Genomic DNA, 18,686 nt, shown 5'->3' on the forward strand with positions numbered 1-18,686 from the left:
ACTTACACTAAGATTAATTTTCTATATCTTATAAAAAAAAAGATTTTATTTCATTCATAAACTACTGCAGGAACTGCATGTGCCATAATGAAAATACAATAATAGTAATCAGACAGTACAAAATTTACTTAAAAAATTGAACATAATGGTTTCTACTTAGAGCTTTCAAATAATTATACTTAAAGGAATATTAAGGAAATGAAAGACAAAGAATGAACAGCAGAAGCACTATAGACAGTTTTTTTCTGCTTGCAATGAACACTCGAGTAATGAAGTATGGGCAGTATACCCTATATCGCAAATACCATTTTACTATTTTGAAATATGCTGTGATCATTACTAATTATTATGAGACAAAAATATTGTTTAAATGCAAGTAATATAATAGCTTTAGCAGTGATGACACAAAACAAATGAAAGGACAAAGTAAAAAAGGAATGATTTTATTTAATTAGAAGTTTTCACAAATACAGTGGCTAATCAGCAGTTTTTTCCAGATTTCTTTTTCTACAATGTAGGTCCTGAAAACAAAATGTTTAGTATAATCTCTTTCATGCCACTTTTGCCAAAACAATGAATTTCTCAGTAGTTTAATGAGTTTACTGTTTACTTGCTTCCTTATAGAAAACTACAGAAATGAAGACTGCATCTAATGTGGAACAATGTTGCATTCTGCTATCAGTAATTAACTATTTTATCTGTTTAATAGATTTATAACCAGGCACAGTTTGCCTTTCACATTTTTCAGCAGAAATATGGCACTGTCATAAAAAACTCAAATCCAATACTTGTACAAATCAGGACTTTTATTCATTTCACGGCATTTGAAAGGTTATATTCGACCTATTATTCACTCAAGGTAAAAAAAAAATCTCATTGATAAATGTTACACTGCATCTTTTTTATGTGATGCAGGCAAGCGGTTATGAAGATACCATGTTAATGCAAACATAAAACCACCAGGACTTCTGACATCTCCACTGGCCAAATACTGCTTTACTTCATCCACCGTCATTTCAATAACTTCAATGAATTCACCTTCTTCTATAATTCCACCACCTATATTAAAATTGTATCATGATAAATACAGTACTATTTACAGCTTCACAAAATTTTTGCACATAAAACAAACAGAATACTACTGTAAAAAATAACATGGCTAAGTACAGACATATCATAATAATTAATAAAATAATCAGCAAAGTTCTGTATCAGCTTTGCAGCTCTCTTTCTTTGACTTCTCTCACTTATTTTATCTAACTCCCCCACAATTTATAACTCCCTTGCATCATTAAACTAAAAAAAGTAGGTCAGTTTTCTTATCTTATTCTTTTCTGTTAACTGTCTCAAGGATTTGTCATTCCTCACCAACTCCTTCCAGACTTACACTAATGGATTTTAGCTATGGGCAGCTTCTCAGTATATTTAACAGGGGACATCTGTGCCTAATATCCACTCACAGGATTGTACTAAACAACCAACTACCCTAATCTATATGTTCATAAATATTGACAGAGTGATAAAATGTGTGGCAATGAAAAAGGCATGGAAAAAATATGCTTAAGTGCATAAGTAGAAGGCAGGACATATACAGGGTGTCACAAAAATGTACGGTCAAACTTTCAGGAAACATTCCTCACACACAAAGAAAGAAAATATGTTATGTGGACATGCGTCCGGAAACGCTTACTTTCCATGTTAGAGCTCATTTTATTACTTCTCTTCAAATCACATTAATCATGGAATGGAAACACACAGCAACAGAATGTACCAGCGTGACTTCAAACACTTTGTTACAGGAAATGTTCAAAATGTCCTCCATTAGCGAGGATACATGCATCCACCCTCCGTCGCACGGAATCCCTGATGCGCTGATGCAGCCCTGGAGAATGGCATATTGTATCACAGCCATCCACAATACGAGCACGAAGAGTCTCTACATTTGGTACCGGGGTTGCGTAGACAAGAGCTTTCAAATGCTCCCATAAATGAAAGTCAAGAGGGTTGAGGTCAGGAGAGCATGGAGGCCATGGAATTGGTCCGCCTCTACCAATCCATCGGTCACTGAATCTGTTGTTGAGAAGCGTACGAACACTTCGACTGAAATGTGCAGGAGCTCCATCGTGCATGAACCACATGTTGTGTCGTACTTGTAAAGGCACATGTTCTAGCAGCACAGATACAGTATCCCATATGAAATCATGGTAATGTGTTCCATTGAGTGTAGGTGGACGAAACTAAAATGAGCTCTAACATCGAAATTAAGCAATTCCGGACACATGTCCACATAACATCTTTTCTTTATTTGTGTGTGAGGAATGTTTCCTGAAAGTTTGGCCGTACCTTTTTGTAACACCCTGTATTATACATTTGAATGTAAACAGCTTAAATACTGATGCTACAAACAGAAAAAGACTCCAAAGTTGATGAAATGGAAATTATTCTGTCAGTATGTGCAAATATTAGAGTTATTTGTCAAAATGAGCACTGGTTTACTATGGACACTACTAAAATTTTGAGCAAAATTGAAAGTTTCAAGATAGCAAGCAGCTTTTGCAGAAGAAACATATCACAAGGAAGTTCACGTGTACTTCTCCACAGTGATACAAATTATGAAACAAAAAATAATTTTAACTTTTTAAATGAAGAATGTGTATTTGAGAGCTATGGTGTAGAATTAACTGGACATAAATGTTTTAGCAATTTTGATACACAATCACAGAACTCTTTCTATCTAAGTCTCAATGAATATCAGAATAAAAAATCTAATACCAACTGATTTTAACACTGATATCACAAGTGAAAGTACACTGCTTTGTAAAACTTAAGGACAAGATGAAGTACCATAACATATTAACTACTTGGTGGAAATGAAAGAAAGTGTAGAGAGACGCTGCCAGAGGTCTCCCTGGAGTGCATAGAAAGCTGGAAATCAATGGCATGTCAGTGAGACTACAGTGCGAAAAATGGTTGGCTCCACAAAACAATGCAGTTGAAGAAAGAGGGAAGAGACAGTGTATGTGTCAATCAGCAAGAGGTTAAGGTGCACTGTAGTGTCTCCTTCATTACCACATGGCTAGGAGACAACATATGAATCATCTCAAATGGTGAAGACATCAGGAAACTGGAAAGAGGATGAATGTAGCCCAGGGGATTGGTATTTCAAAAACCACTGTTTCAAGTGCGTGGGGAGCAGACCGAAATATAGCCACCACCGCCCAAAGGAGAGGGGGTGGTCAACCACGGTCAACTACAACAGCAGATGACTACTTCATCGTGCAACAGGCAAGAAGGGGAACCACCCAAACAGCTGGTGCAATTGCAATCACATTTAACAAGCACACAGTCTCAAATTCCACAGTAGCACAGTGACTACATGGGGGAAACCTCTCTGCCTGATGACCAGTATGTTGTGTTCTGTGGACACCGGCACCTTGGCAACACCATTTGTGATGGAGCCAAGAACAGTGAGACTCGACCAATGTGGAGCGAGAGCATGTGCTCTTTTCAAAAGACAGCAGATTGTCTGAGTAGCGATTCTGGATGTACCCTAATATGGCAGGAGTTGGGATCACAAAATGCAGCCACAAACATTGTCAAGCATGTTGCACTCACTGGTCAACACTATTCACTTCACTCTTTCCACATTAGCGTCTTTTCAAGGATGCATTCAGCCCGACTTCATTTTTATGGATGATGATGTGTGACTGCATCAAACAGTGCAGGTGGAGGAGCTCTTGGAAAGAGAGGCTATTTGGCAAATGGACTGGCCTAGCCACTTCCCCAACTTAAATCCCATCGAGCACATGTGGGATATGTTGGGGAGATGTATTGCAGCATGTCCACATGCACCAATGACCATTCACCAGTTGTCAACCATTCCGTTGGAGGAATGAAATGCCCTACAACAGAACTCCTACCAATCTTGTTGCCAGCATCAGAGCTTGTAGCAGAGCATGCATTGTTGTCCACGGTGACCACACATCTTCTTATGATGCATATCAAGCTGTCTGGGAAGGCCATGGGACCATCATAAATTGTGGCAACTTCAATGAAATTTCTGTCTTTGAATAAAAGTATCATTTCTGTTCATCTCATTGTGTATTTTCTTCAATTACTTCTATACTATATGTAGCAGTTCTTTCAATGTATGGTTCAAGTGCCATCGAGTTACATTACTTGGCAGTGACACTGCATGCGAAAGTTACTTTTCTCCTTAAATTTTGCACACTAGTGTAGTTATGCTTCAAGGCTCACTGATGTAGAAAAGAAAAAGTATGGTTTCAAATTGAATTTCTTTGAATCAACAAGAGAAAATGCCAAAGACCAACTGTATCAATAATCTTTTAACTAGTTTTGAATGCCCTATTTTCAGATGTGTATAGATTTAGGTATCTGAGGTCATTTTGCATTGTCTGCTGAACTGCTGTATACTGGCAGGAACATTTCACATATTAAAAACTTACACACAAGAAGAAACTGCAGCGAAAAGATTTGTTCATGCTTAGTAATAAGTTGAAACAGATAGAATGGACTTTTGATCACTGTATCTCAAGTAACACATATTTTGACAAATTCCTCAAGAGTTTTCTAGGTATTTTCATTGAAACATTTCCGCTTAGTATTTGGGACAATAATTAAAATGTAATAGACTTACTGATTTCATTGAGTATGTCTCTATAAAAAGGTTAAAAACCATTCAAAAGCCAAATTTTTTTTTTCATTTAAGACAACCGATTTCAACAGTTTTAGCCATCATCTTCAGGTCAGTTAAAACATGTTCATTTTATGCTGACCTTGTCCACAAGAAGTCAAGTGGATAAAACTCAGCACATTATTAATGTCTGTCATTGCTAAAATGTTGAAAAACACACAGAAACTTGGCCAAAATGCCAAGTCTGTTGTTGTTGTGGTCTTCAGTCCTGAGGCTGGTTTGAAGCAGCTCTCTCCATGCTACTCTATCCTGTGCAAGCTTCTTCATCTCCCAGTACCTACTGCAGCCTACATCCTTCTGAATCTGCTTAGTGTATTCATCTTTTGGTCTCCCTCTATGATTTTTACCCTCCACACTGCCCTCCAATACTAAATTGGTGATCCCTTGATGCCTCAGAACATGTCCTACCAACCGATCCCTTCTTCTAGTCAAGTTGTGCCACAAACTTCTCTTCTCTCCAATTCTATTCAATACCTCCTCATTAGCTATGTGATATACCCATTTAATCTTCAGCATTCTTCTGTAGCACCACATTTCGAAAGCTTCTATTCTCTTCTTGTCCAAGCTATTTATCGTCCATGTTTTACTTCCATACACGGCTACACTCCATACAAATATTTTCAGAAACGACTTCCTGACACTTAAATCTATACTCGATGTTAACAAATTTCTCTTCTTCAGAAATGCTTTCCTTGCCATTGTCAGTCTACATTTTATATCCTCTCTACTTCGACCATCATCAGTTACTCTGTCTCACTCCCTTCCCAACCACTGCTTCCCTTTCATGTCCCTCGACTCTTATAACTGCCATCTGGTTTCAGTACAAATTGTAAATAGCCTTTCACTCCCTGTATTTTACCCCTGCCACCTTCAGAATTTGAAAAAGAGTATTCCAGTCAACATTGTCAAAAGATTTCTCTAAGTCTACAAATGCTAGAAATGTAGGTTTGCCTTTCCTTAATCTATTTTCTAAGAAAAGTCGTAGGGTCAGTATTGCCTCACGTGTTCCAACATTTCTATGGAATCCAAACTGATCTTCCCCGAGGTCAGCTTCTACCAGTTTTTCCATTTGTCTGTAAAGAATTCACGTTAGTACACTCCCGGAAATGGAAAAAAGAACACATTGACACCGGTGTGTGAGACCCACCATACTTGCTCCGGACACTGCGAGAGGGCTGTACAAGCAATGATCACACGCACGGCACAGCGGACACACCAGGAACCGCGGTGTTGGCCGTCGAATGGCGCTAGCTGCGCAGCATTTGTGCACTGCCGCCGTCAGTGTCAGCCAGTTTGCCGTGGCATACGGAGCTCCATCGCAGTCTTTAACACTGGTAGCATGCCGCGACAGCGTGGACGTGAACCGTATGTGCAGTTGACGGACTTTGAGCGAGGGTGTATAGTGGGCATGCGGGAGGCCGGGTGGACGTACCGCCGAATTGCTCAACACGTGGGGCGTGAGGTCTCCACAGTACATCGATGTTGTCGCCAGTGGTCGGCGGAAGGTGCACGTGCCCGTCGACCTGGGACCGGACCGCAGCGACGCACAGATGCACGCCAAGACCGTAGGATCCTTCGCAGTGCCGTAGGGGACCGCACCGCCACTTCCCAGCAAATTAGGGACACTGTTGCTCCTGGAGTATCGGCGAGGACCATTCGCAACCGTCTCCATGAAGCTGGGCTACGGTCCCGCACACCGTTAGGCCGTCTTCCGCTCACACCCCAACATCGTGCAGCCCGCCTCCAGTGGTGTCGCGACAGGCGTGAATGGAGGGACGAATGGAGACGTGTCGTCTTCAGCGATGAGAGTCGCTTCTGCCTTGGTGCCAATGATGGTCGTATGCGTGTTTGGCGCCGTGCAGGTGAGCGCCACAATCAGGACTGCATACGACCGAGGCACACAGGGCCAACACCCGGCATCATGGTGTGGGGAGCGATCTCCTACACTGGCCGTACACCACTGGTGATCGTCGAGGGGACACTGAATAGTGCACGGTACATCCAAACCGTCATCGAACCCATCGTTCTACCATTCCTAGACCGGCAAGGGAACTTGCTGTTCCAACAGGACAATGCACGTCCGCATGTATCCCGTGCCACCCAACGTGCTCTAGAAGGTGTAAGTCAACTACCCTGGCCAGCAAGATCTCCAGATCTGTCCCCCATTGAGCATGTTTGGGACTGGATGAAGCGTCGTCTCACGCGGTCTGCACGTCCAGCACGAACGCTGGTCCAACTGAGGCGCCAGGTGGAAATGGCATGGCAAGCCATTCCACAGGACTACATCCAGCATCTCTACGATCGTCTCCATGGGAGAATAGCAGCCTGCATTGTTGCGAAAGGTGGATACATACTGTACTAGTGCCGACATTGTGCATGCTCTGTTGCCTGTGTCTATGTGCCTGTGGTTCTGTCAGTGTGATCATGTGATGTATCTGACCCCAGGAATGTGTCAATAAAGTTTCCCCTTCCTGGGACAATGAATTCACGGTGTTCTTATTTCAATTTCCAGGAGTGTATTTTGCAGCTGTGACTTATTAAACTGATAGTTCGGTAATTTTCACATCTGTCAACACCTGCTTTCTTTGGGATTGGAACTATTATCTTCTTCTTGAAGTCTGAGGGAATTTCGTCTGTCTCATACATCTTGCTCACCAGATGGTAGAGTTTTGTCAGGACTGGTTCTCCCAAGGCTGTCAGTAGTTCTAATGGATTGTTGTCTAGTCCCAGGGCCTTGTTTCGACTCAGGTCTTTCAGTGCTCTGTCAAACTCTTCACGCAGTATCATATCTCCCATTTCATCTTCATCTACATCCTCTTCCATTTCCATAATATTGTCCTCAAGTACATCGCCCTTGTACAGACCCTCTATATACTTCTTCCACCTTTCTGCTTTCCCTTCTTTGCTTAGAACTGGGTTTCCATCTGAGCTCTTGATATTCATACAAGTGGTTCTCTTTTCTCCAAAGGTCTCTTTAATTTTCCTGTAGGCAGTATCTATCTTACCCCTAGTGAGATAAGCCTCTACATCCTTACATTTGTCCTCTAGCCATCCCTGCTTAGCCATTTTGCACTTCCTGTTGATCTCATTTTTGAGATGTTTGTATTCCTTTTTGCCTGCTTCATTTACAGCATTTTTGTATTTTCTCCTTTCATAAATTAAATTCATTATGTCTTCTGTTACCCAAGGATTTCTACTAGCCCTCATCTTTTTATCTACTTGACCCTCTGCTGCTTTCACTATTTCATCCCTCAAAGCTACCCATTCTTCTTCTACTGTGTTTTGTTTCCCCCACTCCTGTCAATTGTTCCCTTATGCTCTCCCTGAAACTCTGTCAGCCTCTGGTTCTTTCAGTTTATCCAGGTCCCATCTCCTTAAATTCCCACTTTCTGCAGTTTCTTCAGTTTTAATCTACAGTTCATAACCAACAGAGTGTGGTCGGAGTCCACATCTGCCCCTGGAAATATCTTACAATTTAAAACCTGGTTCCTAAATCTCTGTCTTACCATTATATAATCTATCTGAAACCTTCTAGTATCTCTAGGGTTCTTCCATGTATACAACCTTCTTTCACGATTCTTGAACCAAGTGTTAGCTATGATTAAGTTATGCTCTGTGCAAAACTCTACCAGGCGTCTTCCTCTTTCATTTCTTAGCCCCAATCCATATTCACCTACTACGTTTCCTTCTCTCCCTTTTCCTACTATCAAATTCCAGTCACCCATGACTATTAAATTTTCGTCTCCCTTCACTACCTGAATAATTTCTTTTATCACATCATACATTTCATCAATTTCTTTGTCATCCGCAGAGCTAGTTGGCATATAAACTTGTACTACTGTAGTAGGCATGGGCTTCGTGTCTAACTTGGCCACAATAATGCGTTCACTATGCTGTTTGTAGTAGCTTACCTGCATTCCTATTTTTTTATTCATTATTAAACCTACTCCTGCATTACCCCTATTTGATTTTGTATTTATAACCTTGTATTCACCTGACCAAAAGTCTTGTTCCTCCTGCCACCAAACTTCACTAATTCCCACTATATCTAACTTTAACCTATCCATTTCCCTTTTTAAATTTTCTAACCTACCTGCCCGATTAAGGAATCTGGCATTCCACGCTCCGATCCGTAGGACGCCAGTTTTCTTTCTCCTGATAACGTCGTCTTCCTGAGTAGTGCCTGCCTGGAGATCTGAATGGGAGACTATTTTACCTCCGGAATATTTTACCCAAGAGGACGCCATCATCATTTAATCATACAGTAAAGCTGCATGCCCTTGGGAAAAATTACGGCCGTAGTTTCCCCTTGCTTTCAGCCTTTCGCAGTACCAGAACAGCAAGGCCGTTTTGGTTAGTGTTACAAGGCCAGATCAGTCAATCATCCAGACTGTTGCCCCTGCAACTACTGAAAAGGCTGCTGCCCCTCTTCAGGAACCACACGTTTGTCTGGCATCTCAACAGATACCTCTCCGTTGTGGCTGCACCTACGGTACGGCTATCTGTATTGCTGAGGCATGCAAGCCTCTCCACCAGCGGCAAGGTCCATGGTTCATAGGGGGGGGGGGGGGGGGGGGGATGCCAAGTCTATATACACATAAACATATTGCTTACAGATGCTTCTTATACGATGCAAATATGGTACACAATAGCACATCTGTTTACAAAAGCTGTGTCCAGCATATGTAAACAGATGTGCTGTTGTGCACCGTATTTGCATCATGTAAAAAGTATTGTAACCAATATGTATATGGACATGGCCTTTTGGCCAAGATACTGTATTTTTAAATATTTTAGTGGTGACAAACATTTATAATGTGCTGAGTTTTATCCACTTGGCATCTTACGCATGAGATCAACGTAAAATGAACATGTTTTGCTAAAAAAATGACAGTTAAGGCTGTTGAAACTGGTTGTCTTGAATGAAAAGTATTTTGTGTGATCTTGGCTTGTGAGTGGTTTTTAACAATTAAAACAGAGTACCCTTCAATACTCTCACATAATGAGAAAATTCATTCTATAAAAAGGATAGCCTGCTACTCACCACATAGAGGAAGCAGTGGTTCGCAGATAGACACAATGGGTGCTGAGGGTACAGAGGTGACATGGAGTGAGGTGGGGGAGGAATAGCATGACAGAAGTAGGGGAAGATATTGTACTGCTGTGGGAGCAAGCAGGGACATGGTTCGGACAGGACAGGGTTGCTAGGTGCAGAGTCGGAAGGCTGTGCTGGGGGGAGCGGGAGGGGGAGGGGGATGGAGAGAGGAGAGATGTAGAGAAGGAGAAAAGACTGGTAGATGTGTTGGTGGACTAGAAGGTGCATGTAGCACTGAAGTTAGCAGATCAGGGGGTGGGCGACAGGGACTAGTGAAGATTGAGGCCAGAGGGATTACACAAGTGACGGATAAGTTGTAGGGAAGAATATGTTGTAGGAAGGGTTCCCACCTGCACAATTCAGAAAAGCTGGAGTCAGAAGGAAGGATCCAAGGATCCAAATGGCACAAGCTGTGACACGGGCACTGAAGTGGAGCACATCGTGTTGGGCAACATGTTCAACAACTGTGTGGTCCAGCTGTCTCTTGGCCACAGTTTGGTGGTGGCCACTCTTGTGAACTGACAGCTTGTTAGTTTTCATGCCCATGTAGAAAACAGCACAGTGGGTGTAGATTAGTTTGTAGATCACATGGCTGCCAGATAGCTCTGCCTTTGATGGGATAGGGGATGACTGTGACAGGAGTGGAGTAGGTGGTAGTGGGAGGATGTATGAGACAGATCTTGAATATGGATTGGGAGCAAGGGTAGAGTGTCAACAGACAAGAATATTGCTTTGGTTCAGTGCCTAGCAGAATACCACCATGGAAGGGGTGGGGAGAATAGTGGGTAGGATAAGCCTCATTTCACAGCAAGACATGAGATAGTCAAAACCTTCCGGTCCTAGTGGTACTGACTCACTACAGGAGTACTCTTTTGTGGCCAGACAGAGGTCATGAGGGAGGTGATAGGTGACTGAAGAGCACCCAATCCAGGTTGCTGCTCTTGCCAAATGCAGATGCAACCTGCAGTTCGGTCTGACTGGCTGTAGACAATAGCCATGTGTGTATCAGTCATGCTTGTGTGAGTGTGGTATGTGTTTCCTGCATCTGAAGGAGGACTTTTACATCTGAGAACTACAGATTTAGCAGTCTTTTTATTGAGTCTGCCTGTGACTCAACACCTCCTCTATGAGGTGAGTAGAAACCTATCCTTTTAATATTGTTGTTCTTTTGTCCTGGACTTTCGATGTTACTCTCATATAAAATTATATGTAAAAGAGTTGTCAAGAGAGTAAAATGATTGACAAGCAGTAGGATACTTTTAAACCTCAAAAATAAGATAGAGGCTGTGTGGTCAGTTATTACGCCTGAACTGAACGTTAAATGGAATCTTAGCATTGAAAAGTACCAGTGGGTTGGGATGAAATAACATATAAAGTTATTAAAGCAGCACACATACATTAGCTCAGATAATTAACCAATGTCTTGGAGAGGGCTACTTTCTACAGATACCGAAATATGACAGAGCTAGAGTACTTTTTAAAAAGGGATCACAACAGTTCATGGAAAATTATTATTCTGTTTTAATTCTCCCAGTCATATCAAATATATCTGAGAAAGCTGCTGTTGGTTTTCAACAGGGGAGATGTACAATAGATGCAATAAACAGTCTTGTTCGGAAAGTAATCACGTCTTGTGACCTCACAAAGGCTTCTGATTATGTAAACCATTCCTCACTTACTTACAAAATTGACAAGGATGACATTTGGGGCAACAGCCTCCAATAGCTGAAATACTATTTACAGAACAGAAAACAAAGAGTAAATGTTACTTAAAATTGGACAAATTGTTATTCTGATCAGTAAATATTACCTTAGGATGTCCCACAAGTTGCCACATTAATATTTGGTATTTGCTGATAAATCAAACACATGCAACAAAATAGGACTTTCTGTTGTATGTGAATGATTTACCAGTAAATATCAATTCCCCATTAGTTTTACTTGTTTGTGTGTTAGTTTCAAATCAGAATGCAGAAAAAAATACTGATTTATTAATCAATATTCTCAGTAGCTTAAAAACTAGGTTCAGCTAAATAGGTTGAATCTGAACATATCTAAAACTCACATGATGCATACAATACAGGTTTTCACAACCAGTATTTGCAGCCTCGATGATTTTTGTTATATGAGGGGCAGTCAAATGCAAACCACACACCTGCCCCAAGTGGACCATGGAATGGTTTCATTCAAAAGTAATTGCCACATGCCTTAGGACATTTATCCCACTGGCAGATGAAATGATCAGTTCTTGTTCTGTAGAACCCGGTTGGCTGCTGATGGTTACATAACTGCACCCACTCTTGCCCTTCTTCATCCAATTGAATTAGATGTCCATGCATGTCTTTCTTCATGTTGCCAAAGATTTCAAAACCACACGGTGAAAGATAAGAGTTGTACGGAGAATGTTGCAGTGTTTCCCAACCAGGGGAATAGGCATCAACATGCAACAGGATAATTCTATCTGACAGCATTCTGACAGCCAAAGAGCAAACGGCAAAGCCAACAGTCAGAACATCCCACATCTTCCCCACCAAATAAATCTGAATCTGCTTGCACAAGTTCTGGTAAGGTCATGATGACCTCGTCCTTTGACAGCAGAGGGCCTGTGCTCATCAAGTTCCTCAAGTGTGGAACCACAATCAGTGTGCAGCACTATAAAGACACTTTACTGTTGGAGAGAATCATCCTGTTGCACGATAATGCCCCACCACCACACTGCCAATGTGACAAGGGTTACACTTCAGTGATTTGGTTGGGAAATACTGCAACATCCCCCTTACAGCTCAGATCTTTCACTGTGTGATTTTTCACAGCTTTGGCAACCAGAAGAAAGTTGTGTGGGCTTGTTTTCAGTTAGACGAGGAAGTGAAAGAATGGGTGGATCATCTCATCTCCCAGTGGGATAAATATCTTAATGTGTGTGGTGGCTACTTTTGAATGGAACCATTCCATGGATCCAATGTGGTGGGTGTTAGGTTTTCAATTAACTGCCTCCTGCATGGATATTATGTCTCTAAGGCATGTTTCTGTGTCTAACATTTTGTCTCCTAATGCTGGAGACATCATCAGATGCTCTAAAAGCTCAGATAGTATTTTCTGACTGAAACAACCTCAAAAGCCTTCACTGTTTATATATATCCACTTAACAGTCAAGGATGTGATTACATCAGATTGCTTCTAAGATCACAGAATCAACACTGTTTGCTATATTTAGCAGTAAGGCCAACAACTTGTCTAATTTCAATCCTCCTGCTTTTCTGTTAAAATTGTTGAGTACTGAAATTAACAAGTTTTAGGCCTTAGTGCTAAACATTGCAAACAGTGCTGAATCTGTGATCTTAGGAAGCAGCTTTATTACACCACAAGCTGACTGTTGCAAGGATACGTACAAATAGTTCAGTTTTCTGATCTCGTTTGAGTTTGAAACAAATGTCTGAATCCGTAAAGTCTCTAAGGATGTCTCCAGCATTAGGAGACAATATCCAAGGCATAGAAACATTCCTTAGACCCCGGCCTAAAGCCCATATAACAAAAATCATCAAGGATTTCACAATGAGTTCAGAACCAAACAGTCTGAATGTTACTAGAAAGATTCCAGACTGGAATTTTCACTCTGCAGGAGGGTGTGTGCTAATATAAAACTCCTTGGCAGATTAAAATTGTGTGCTGGGCTGAGACTCCAACTCGCCATCTTTGTCTTTCACGGGCAAGTGCTCTACCAAAAGTTTTAATCAGCCAGGAAGCTTCATATCAGGGCACTCTCCACTACAGAGTGAAAATTTCATTCTGGGAATGTCCTCCAGGCTGTGACTCACAATACCCTTTCTTTCAGAAGTGCTAGCCCTGCAAATTTTGTGGGAGAGCTTCTGTGAAGTTTGGAAGGTAGGAGATAAGGTAATGGCAGAAGTCAAGCTGTGAGGACAGGTCATGAGTCTTACTTGGGTAGCTCAGTTGGTAGAGCACTTGCTCATGAAAGGCAAAGGTCCTGAGTTTGAGTCTTGGTTCAGCTCACAGTTATCTGCCAGGAAGTTCAAAATTAAGATTATTCACAAGAACCAATATATAAAAGAAACTGAATCTAAAATTCATAGTATAGAATTTATGTAAATATCTGAGACTTTGCAAACACTGAGAACTTAGGAAACAAAATAAGCAGCTTTGTATTTCCAGTGAAAATATTATCAGCTAAAACTGACATGAACACGGACACAGACACGTGAGAAGTAACACAAAGAAGTTATTTTGAATCTATTCCTGCATACAGTATTATTTTTTGGGGAAACTCAGCTAACATAGAGTAGAAACTAAAGATACAGAGAAAATTATTCACAATACATGCACCGTAGATCAGAAAGAAGCATGTTACCCATTATGTAGGAACATACAATTATGTATTAACTCTCCTCAGCATATAGATTTATGGACTTATCATCATTCTGTACACCTGACAGGAATTATTTAAGAAATATAATTTTGTTTGCATATAAGACACATGAAATAAAGGAGACTGAGTTTCCCACTCACCAACTCAAACCACACTGACAAGACGATCAATATATGGGAATCAAAATTTATAATAAATTATAAAAAAAGTATGATAAATCAAAAGGGAACAAGCAGATGAAGTTAACAGCACTGAAGAGAAAGCTACATCTGACATTGATACTAGTAGTTCATACAAATCTCATTTTAGTGTTCTATTATTATTTATTACTGTAAATATTATTGTAACTATAATGTAAATTACTGACATGTAACTAAACAGATTGCAAATGTATACCATGAGATGAATAAACCACAATTCATAATTGCTTTGAAACTGGATGAAAAATAGACTTTCTTGGTTTATTCAGAAATGTTTATCAAACACATTTACTTTGCTATCTCTCACAAGTGTGTATCTGTGTAATTCACATGTTCCAAATATAAAATTAAAAAAAAAAATCTTTTGAGATTTAAGAAGCTCACAGGAAACACAGTGCAGATAAGTGATGAAAACAAAGACAATGTACTTATTTCTAAGATAAAAAATGCATTACGATACACTGAAGACTGTTGAAAAGTTTATAACAAGACAATGAAGCATTTCATAATTTAAAATCTCACCTGGGCCTTTCCGCATGTCATCAGTAACCTCAGCATAGAAAAGTGTTTGTCTGTCTCCAGTAACACCTATCCCAGATCTATAATATAAACAAAATCTGCATTAATGTAAGCAGTTACGAATTATAAAAAAATAAAATGTGCACATCCCCCCCCCCGGCCCACACACACACACACACACACACGTTTAAAGCTTGTAAGAAAATGGAGGCTTGCACTTAAATATCTAAAAATTAAACATTATTTGTATATGTACGTCACTTGACAATCTGGAATGTGTCATGAATATTATACTTCAAAGGGAAACTGTATTATTTCTAGAGACTATCTTTGATTATTTGGTGCTGAACAATAATAATAATAATTACTATTAGAAAATTAGTTTGTGTTGGGGCACAAATGTTAATTTTGTTGCCGAATGACAAAATACATCTGATGTAAGTAACCACATCTTAACTACACTACTGACTGTTCAAAATATTTGAATGAGTTGTCATACAATCAAGGGATTTTTTAAAGCTGAAGCTGCCTTATTTCCACAACTTCAACAATCCAGAAATTAGCAACATGTGTCAAATTAAAGGTCCTCATAATTTAAATGTGTTAAAATACATGTTGAGGCAAGAATCTTGGATTGAGGTGTTCAATGATGATATATGTAAAGTGTTATAACCTTTAATCACTACTAAAGTGCGTGGAGATACAAAAGTAGAAACACTAGCGGGTTACATGTTACTAACTCCGTATCTGTCATTCGACTGCCGGGCCGTGACATGCGGCCGGCGCCGTTCATAACCAGGTGGCGCTCCCGCGCTCGGCCGAGCTGCGGAGCGCCTCTATCGCCGTGTTCGCGTACTAACGTAGCGGCACTTTTGAATGTCGTGGCACTGTCACAACACTTTTCCCCCCTTGAAAAAAAAAAACGCTCACTTTCGTGGAGACACGGACAGTGCGGAGACATCCATGGCCTCTTGGGAGGTCCCGAGAAGATCCCGCGGAGAAACACGAGAGTATGGTCGAAAATGTCCAGGACGGAAGCTGGCGCGTGGAACGTGCCTCCTGGACGAGATGATGGGTGAAAACTCCGGAGCAGCATCCATAGGTGTCGCGGACCTGGGGGTGTGCTCCAGCGAGATGGGTCCCGGAGAAGGCGGCGTCGCGACTGGGGTCGGTTCCGGCGTACTCGGAAGCGGTAGCGACGGCGGCGGCAGCAACACGCCCGGAAGATCGGCAGCAGCGACAGGACTGGCTTCTCGGGCTGGTGGAGACGAAAAAAGGGGCGGTGGTACCGGCGTGGCCACCACTCGTGGGCGCATCTGGTCGTAATGGCGAACAACCATGCCGTCGTCCGTACGTATTTCACAAAGCCGGCGGCCGCGAAGAGCCTGGACCACCCCTGGAATCCATTTAGGGCGAGATCCATACCCCCGTGCCCACACGTCGGCGCCCACCGGGTATTTTCCCGCACTAGGGGACACAGTACAAGGCCTGACAGGGTGAAGCAGATGCAGTAGGGTGCGCGGTTGGTGGCCATGCAAGAGTTCAGCAGGGCTGCGATCACCCAGAGGCGTGAAGCGATAAGAACTCAGAAATTGCAACAGAGCGTCATCTGTGGAAAAATCACTAAGGAATTTTTTCATTTGGCTTTTGAAAGTGCGGACAAGGCGCTCGACCTCCCCATTCGATTGCGGATGGAAGGGCGGTGCTGTAACATGATGAATCCCTTGTCCAGTACAAAAATCACGGAAGGCCTGCGAAGAGAACTGAGGGCCATTGTCCGTGACAATCGTGGATGGAAGACCTTCTAGCGCAAAGATTTTTGCCAAAGCCAGCGTCGTCGCCGCAGTGGTGGGCGACGGACAGCGAACAACAAACGGAAACTTCGAGAAGGCGTCAATCAACAGTAGCCAATAAGTGCCGAGGAAGGGGCCGGCAAAGTCAGCGTGCACCCGTTCCCACGGCTGCGCCGGATCAGGCCACGGAGAGGGCAGAGTACGAGGCGCAGCCAGTTGTTGAACACACTGATCACACGCAGCGACCATGTGGGCGATGTCCGAATCGATACCGGGCCAATAAACGTGCCTGCGGGCCAGGGACTTAGTCCGAGAAATCCCCCAATGGCCCCCATGCAATAGTTTGAGAACAGCTTTGCGAAGAGAGGCGGGCACCACAACCCGTGGAGATGCGCCATCCGTGGCCAGAAGAACAACACCCTCACGAACAGACAGACGAAGGCGCAAGGCATGGTAGTTGCGAAGGGGATCCGACGCCCGGCCCTTGGTCCTGTCCGGCCAACCACGCTGAACAAAACTGATCACCTGACGCAGGACCGGATCCCGCGCAGTAGCCGACGCGACCTGCGAACCTGTAAGTGGAAAACCCTCGACCGCACGACGTTCTTCCTCATCAATGTGGAAACAGAGGAGGTCATCGCGATCGAAAACCGGGTCGGGGCCCATCGGCAAACGCGACAACGCGTCAGCGTTGGCGTGCTGGGCCGTGGGGCGATAGTGAATCTCATAGTGAAAACGAGACAAGTATAAGGCCCAACGTTGCAGGCGGTGAGCTGCCTTATCCGGAAGCGACGCCGAGGGGCTGAACAGAGAGACCAGCGGCTTGTGGTCGGTGATGAGGTGAAACTTAGAACCATACAAAAAAACGCTGAACTTTTTCAGAGCATAAATGATAGCGAGCGCCTCCTTTTCTATTTGAGAGTAACGCCGTTGGGCATCGTTGAGGGTCTTGGAAGCGTAGGCGATGGGTCGTTCCGACCCATCCTCATACCGATGGGTGAGAACAGCCCCTAGGCCATACTGTGACGCGTCAGTCGCCAGAACCAAGTGCTGACCCGGACGGAATGTGGCAAGACAAGGCGCCGACTGCAAATGAGCCTTCAGGCGGACAAAAGCCTGCTCACACTCGGCGGTCCAACAGAAAGGAACGTTTTTGCGTAACAGCTGATGCAGAGGATGAGCCACCGCCGCCGCAGAGGGAATGAATTTGTGATAATAAGCAACCTTGCCTAGAAACGCCTGAAGTTCTTTGACCGTAGACGGCCGGGGTAGAGCGGTAATGGCCGCAACGTGCTGTCGTAGAGGGCGTATACCCTCACGGGACAAGTGGAAACCAAGATACACAATGGAGGGTTGGAAGAACTGAGACTTGTCCAGATTGCACTTCAACCCTGCTGAATGCAGAACCCGAAACAGTGAACGCAAATTGAGAAGGTGCTCCTCAGTGGAGGCCCCCGTGACAACAATGTCATCCAGGTAGTTGATGCAGCCGGGAACGGAAGCCGTGAGCTGTTCCAAAAACCGCTGAAAAATGGCCGGCGCGCTAGCGACACCAAATGGTAACCGCTGGTACTGATACAACCCACAAGGAGTGTTGATGACGAGAAATTCCTTGGAAGATGCATCCAACGGCAACTGATGGTACGCCTCCGATAAGTCAAGTTTGGAAAAGAACTGGCCCCCAGCGAGCTTGGTAAATAACTCCTCATGACGGGGAAGAGGATAAGTGTCAATGAGGCTTTGAGCGTTGACAGTGGCTTTAAAATCACCACACAATCGCAGACTCCCGTTTGGTTTAGAAACCACCACGATGGGCGATGCCCATTCGCTGGAGGTAACAGGAAGGAGAATCCCCGAAGCTGTTAACCTGTCTATCTCAGCTTTGACAGGCGCACGCGACGCCATTGGAATAGGGCGTGCCCGGAAAAACTTAGGGCGAGCCGTAGGTTTAAGAGTAATGTGGGCTTCAAACTCCTTGGCA

The 18,686-nt window shown here is 42.9% G+C and overlaps 1 protein-coding gene across 1 annotated transcript in view; it reads right to left on the minus strand.

Annotated features, from left to right (window-relative positions):
* Positions 1 to 421: 421 nt before the first annotated feature.
* LOC124605224 (uridine diphosphate glucose pyrophosphatase NUDT14-like) overlaps positions 422 to 18,686 on the minus strand; it is a 99,891-nt gene continuing 81,626 nt past the window's right edge. Inside the window, exons 5-6 of the mRNA XM_047136774.1 lie at positions 14,916 to 14,992; positions 422 to 1,059 (exon numbers count right to left, since the gene is read on the minus strand). Of these exons, the coding sequence (XP_046992730.1) occupies positions 887 to 1,059; positions 14,916 to 14,992 (250 nt within the window). The 3' untranslated portion in view covers positions 422 to 886. The remainder of the gene's footprint in view (positions 1,060 to 14,915; positions 14,993 to 18,686) is intronic.

The sequence above is a fragment of the Schistocerca americana genome, chromosome 3 (assembly GCF_021461395.2).
Source record: "Schistocerca americana isolate TAMUIC-IGC-003095 chromosome 3, iqSchAmer2.1, whole genome shotgun sequence".
NCBI classification, from domain to species: domain Eukaryota; kingdom Metazoa; phylum Arthropoda; class Insecta; order Orthoptera; family Acrididae; genus Schistocerca; species Schistocerca americana.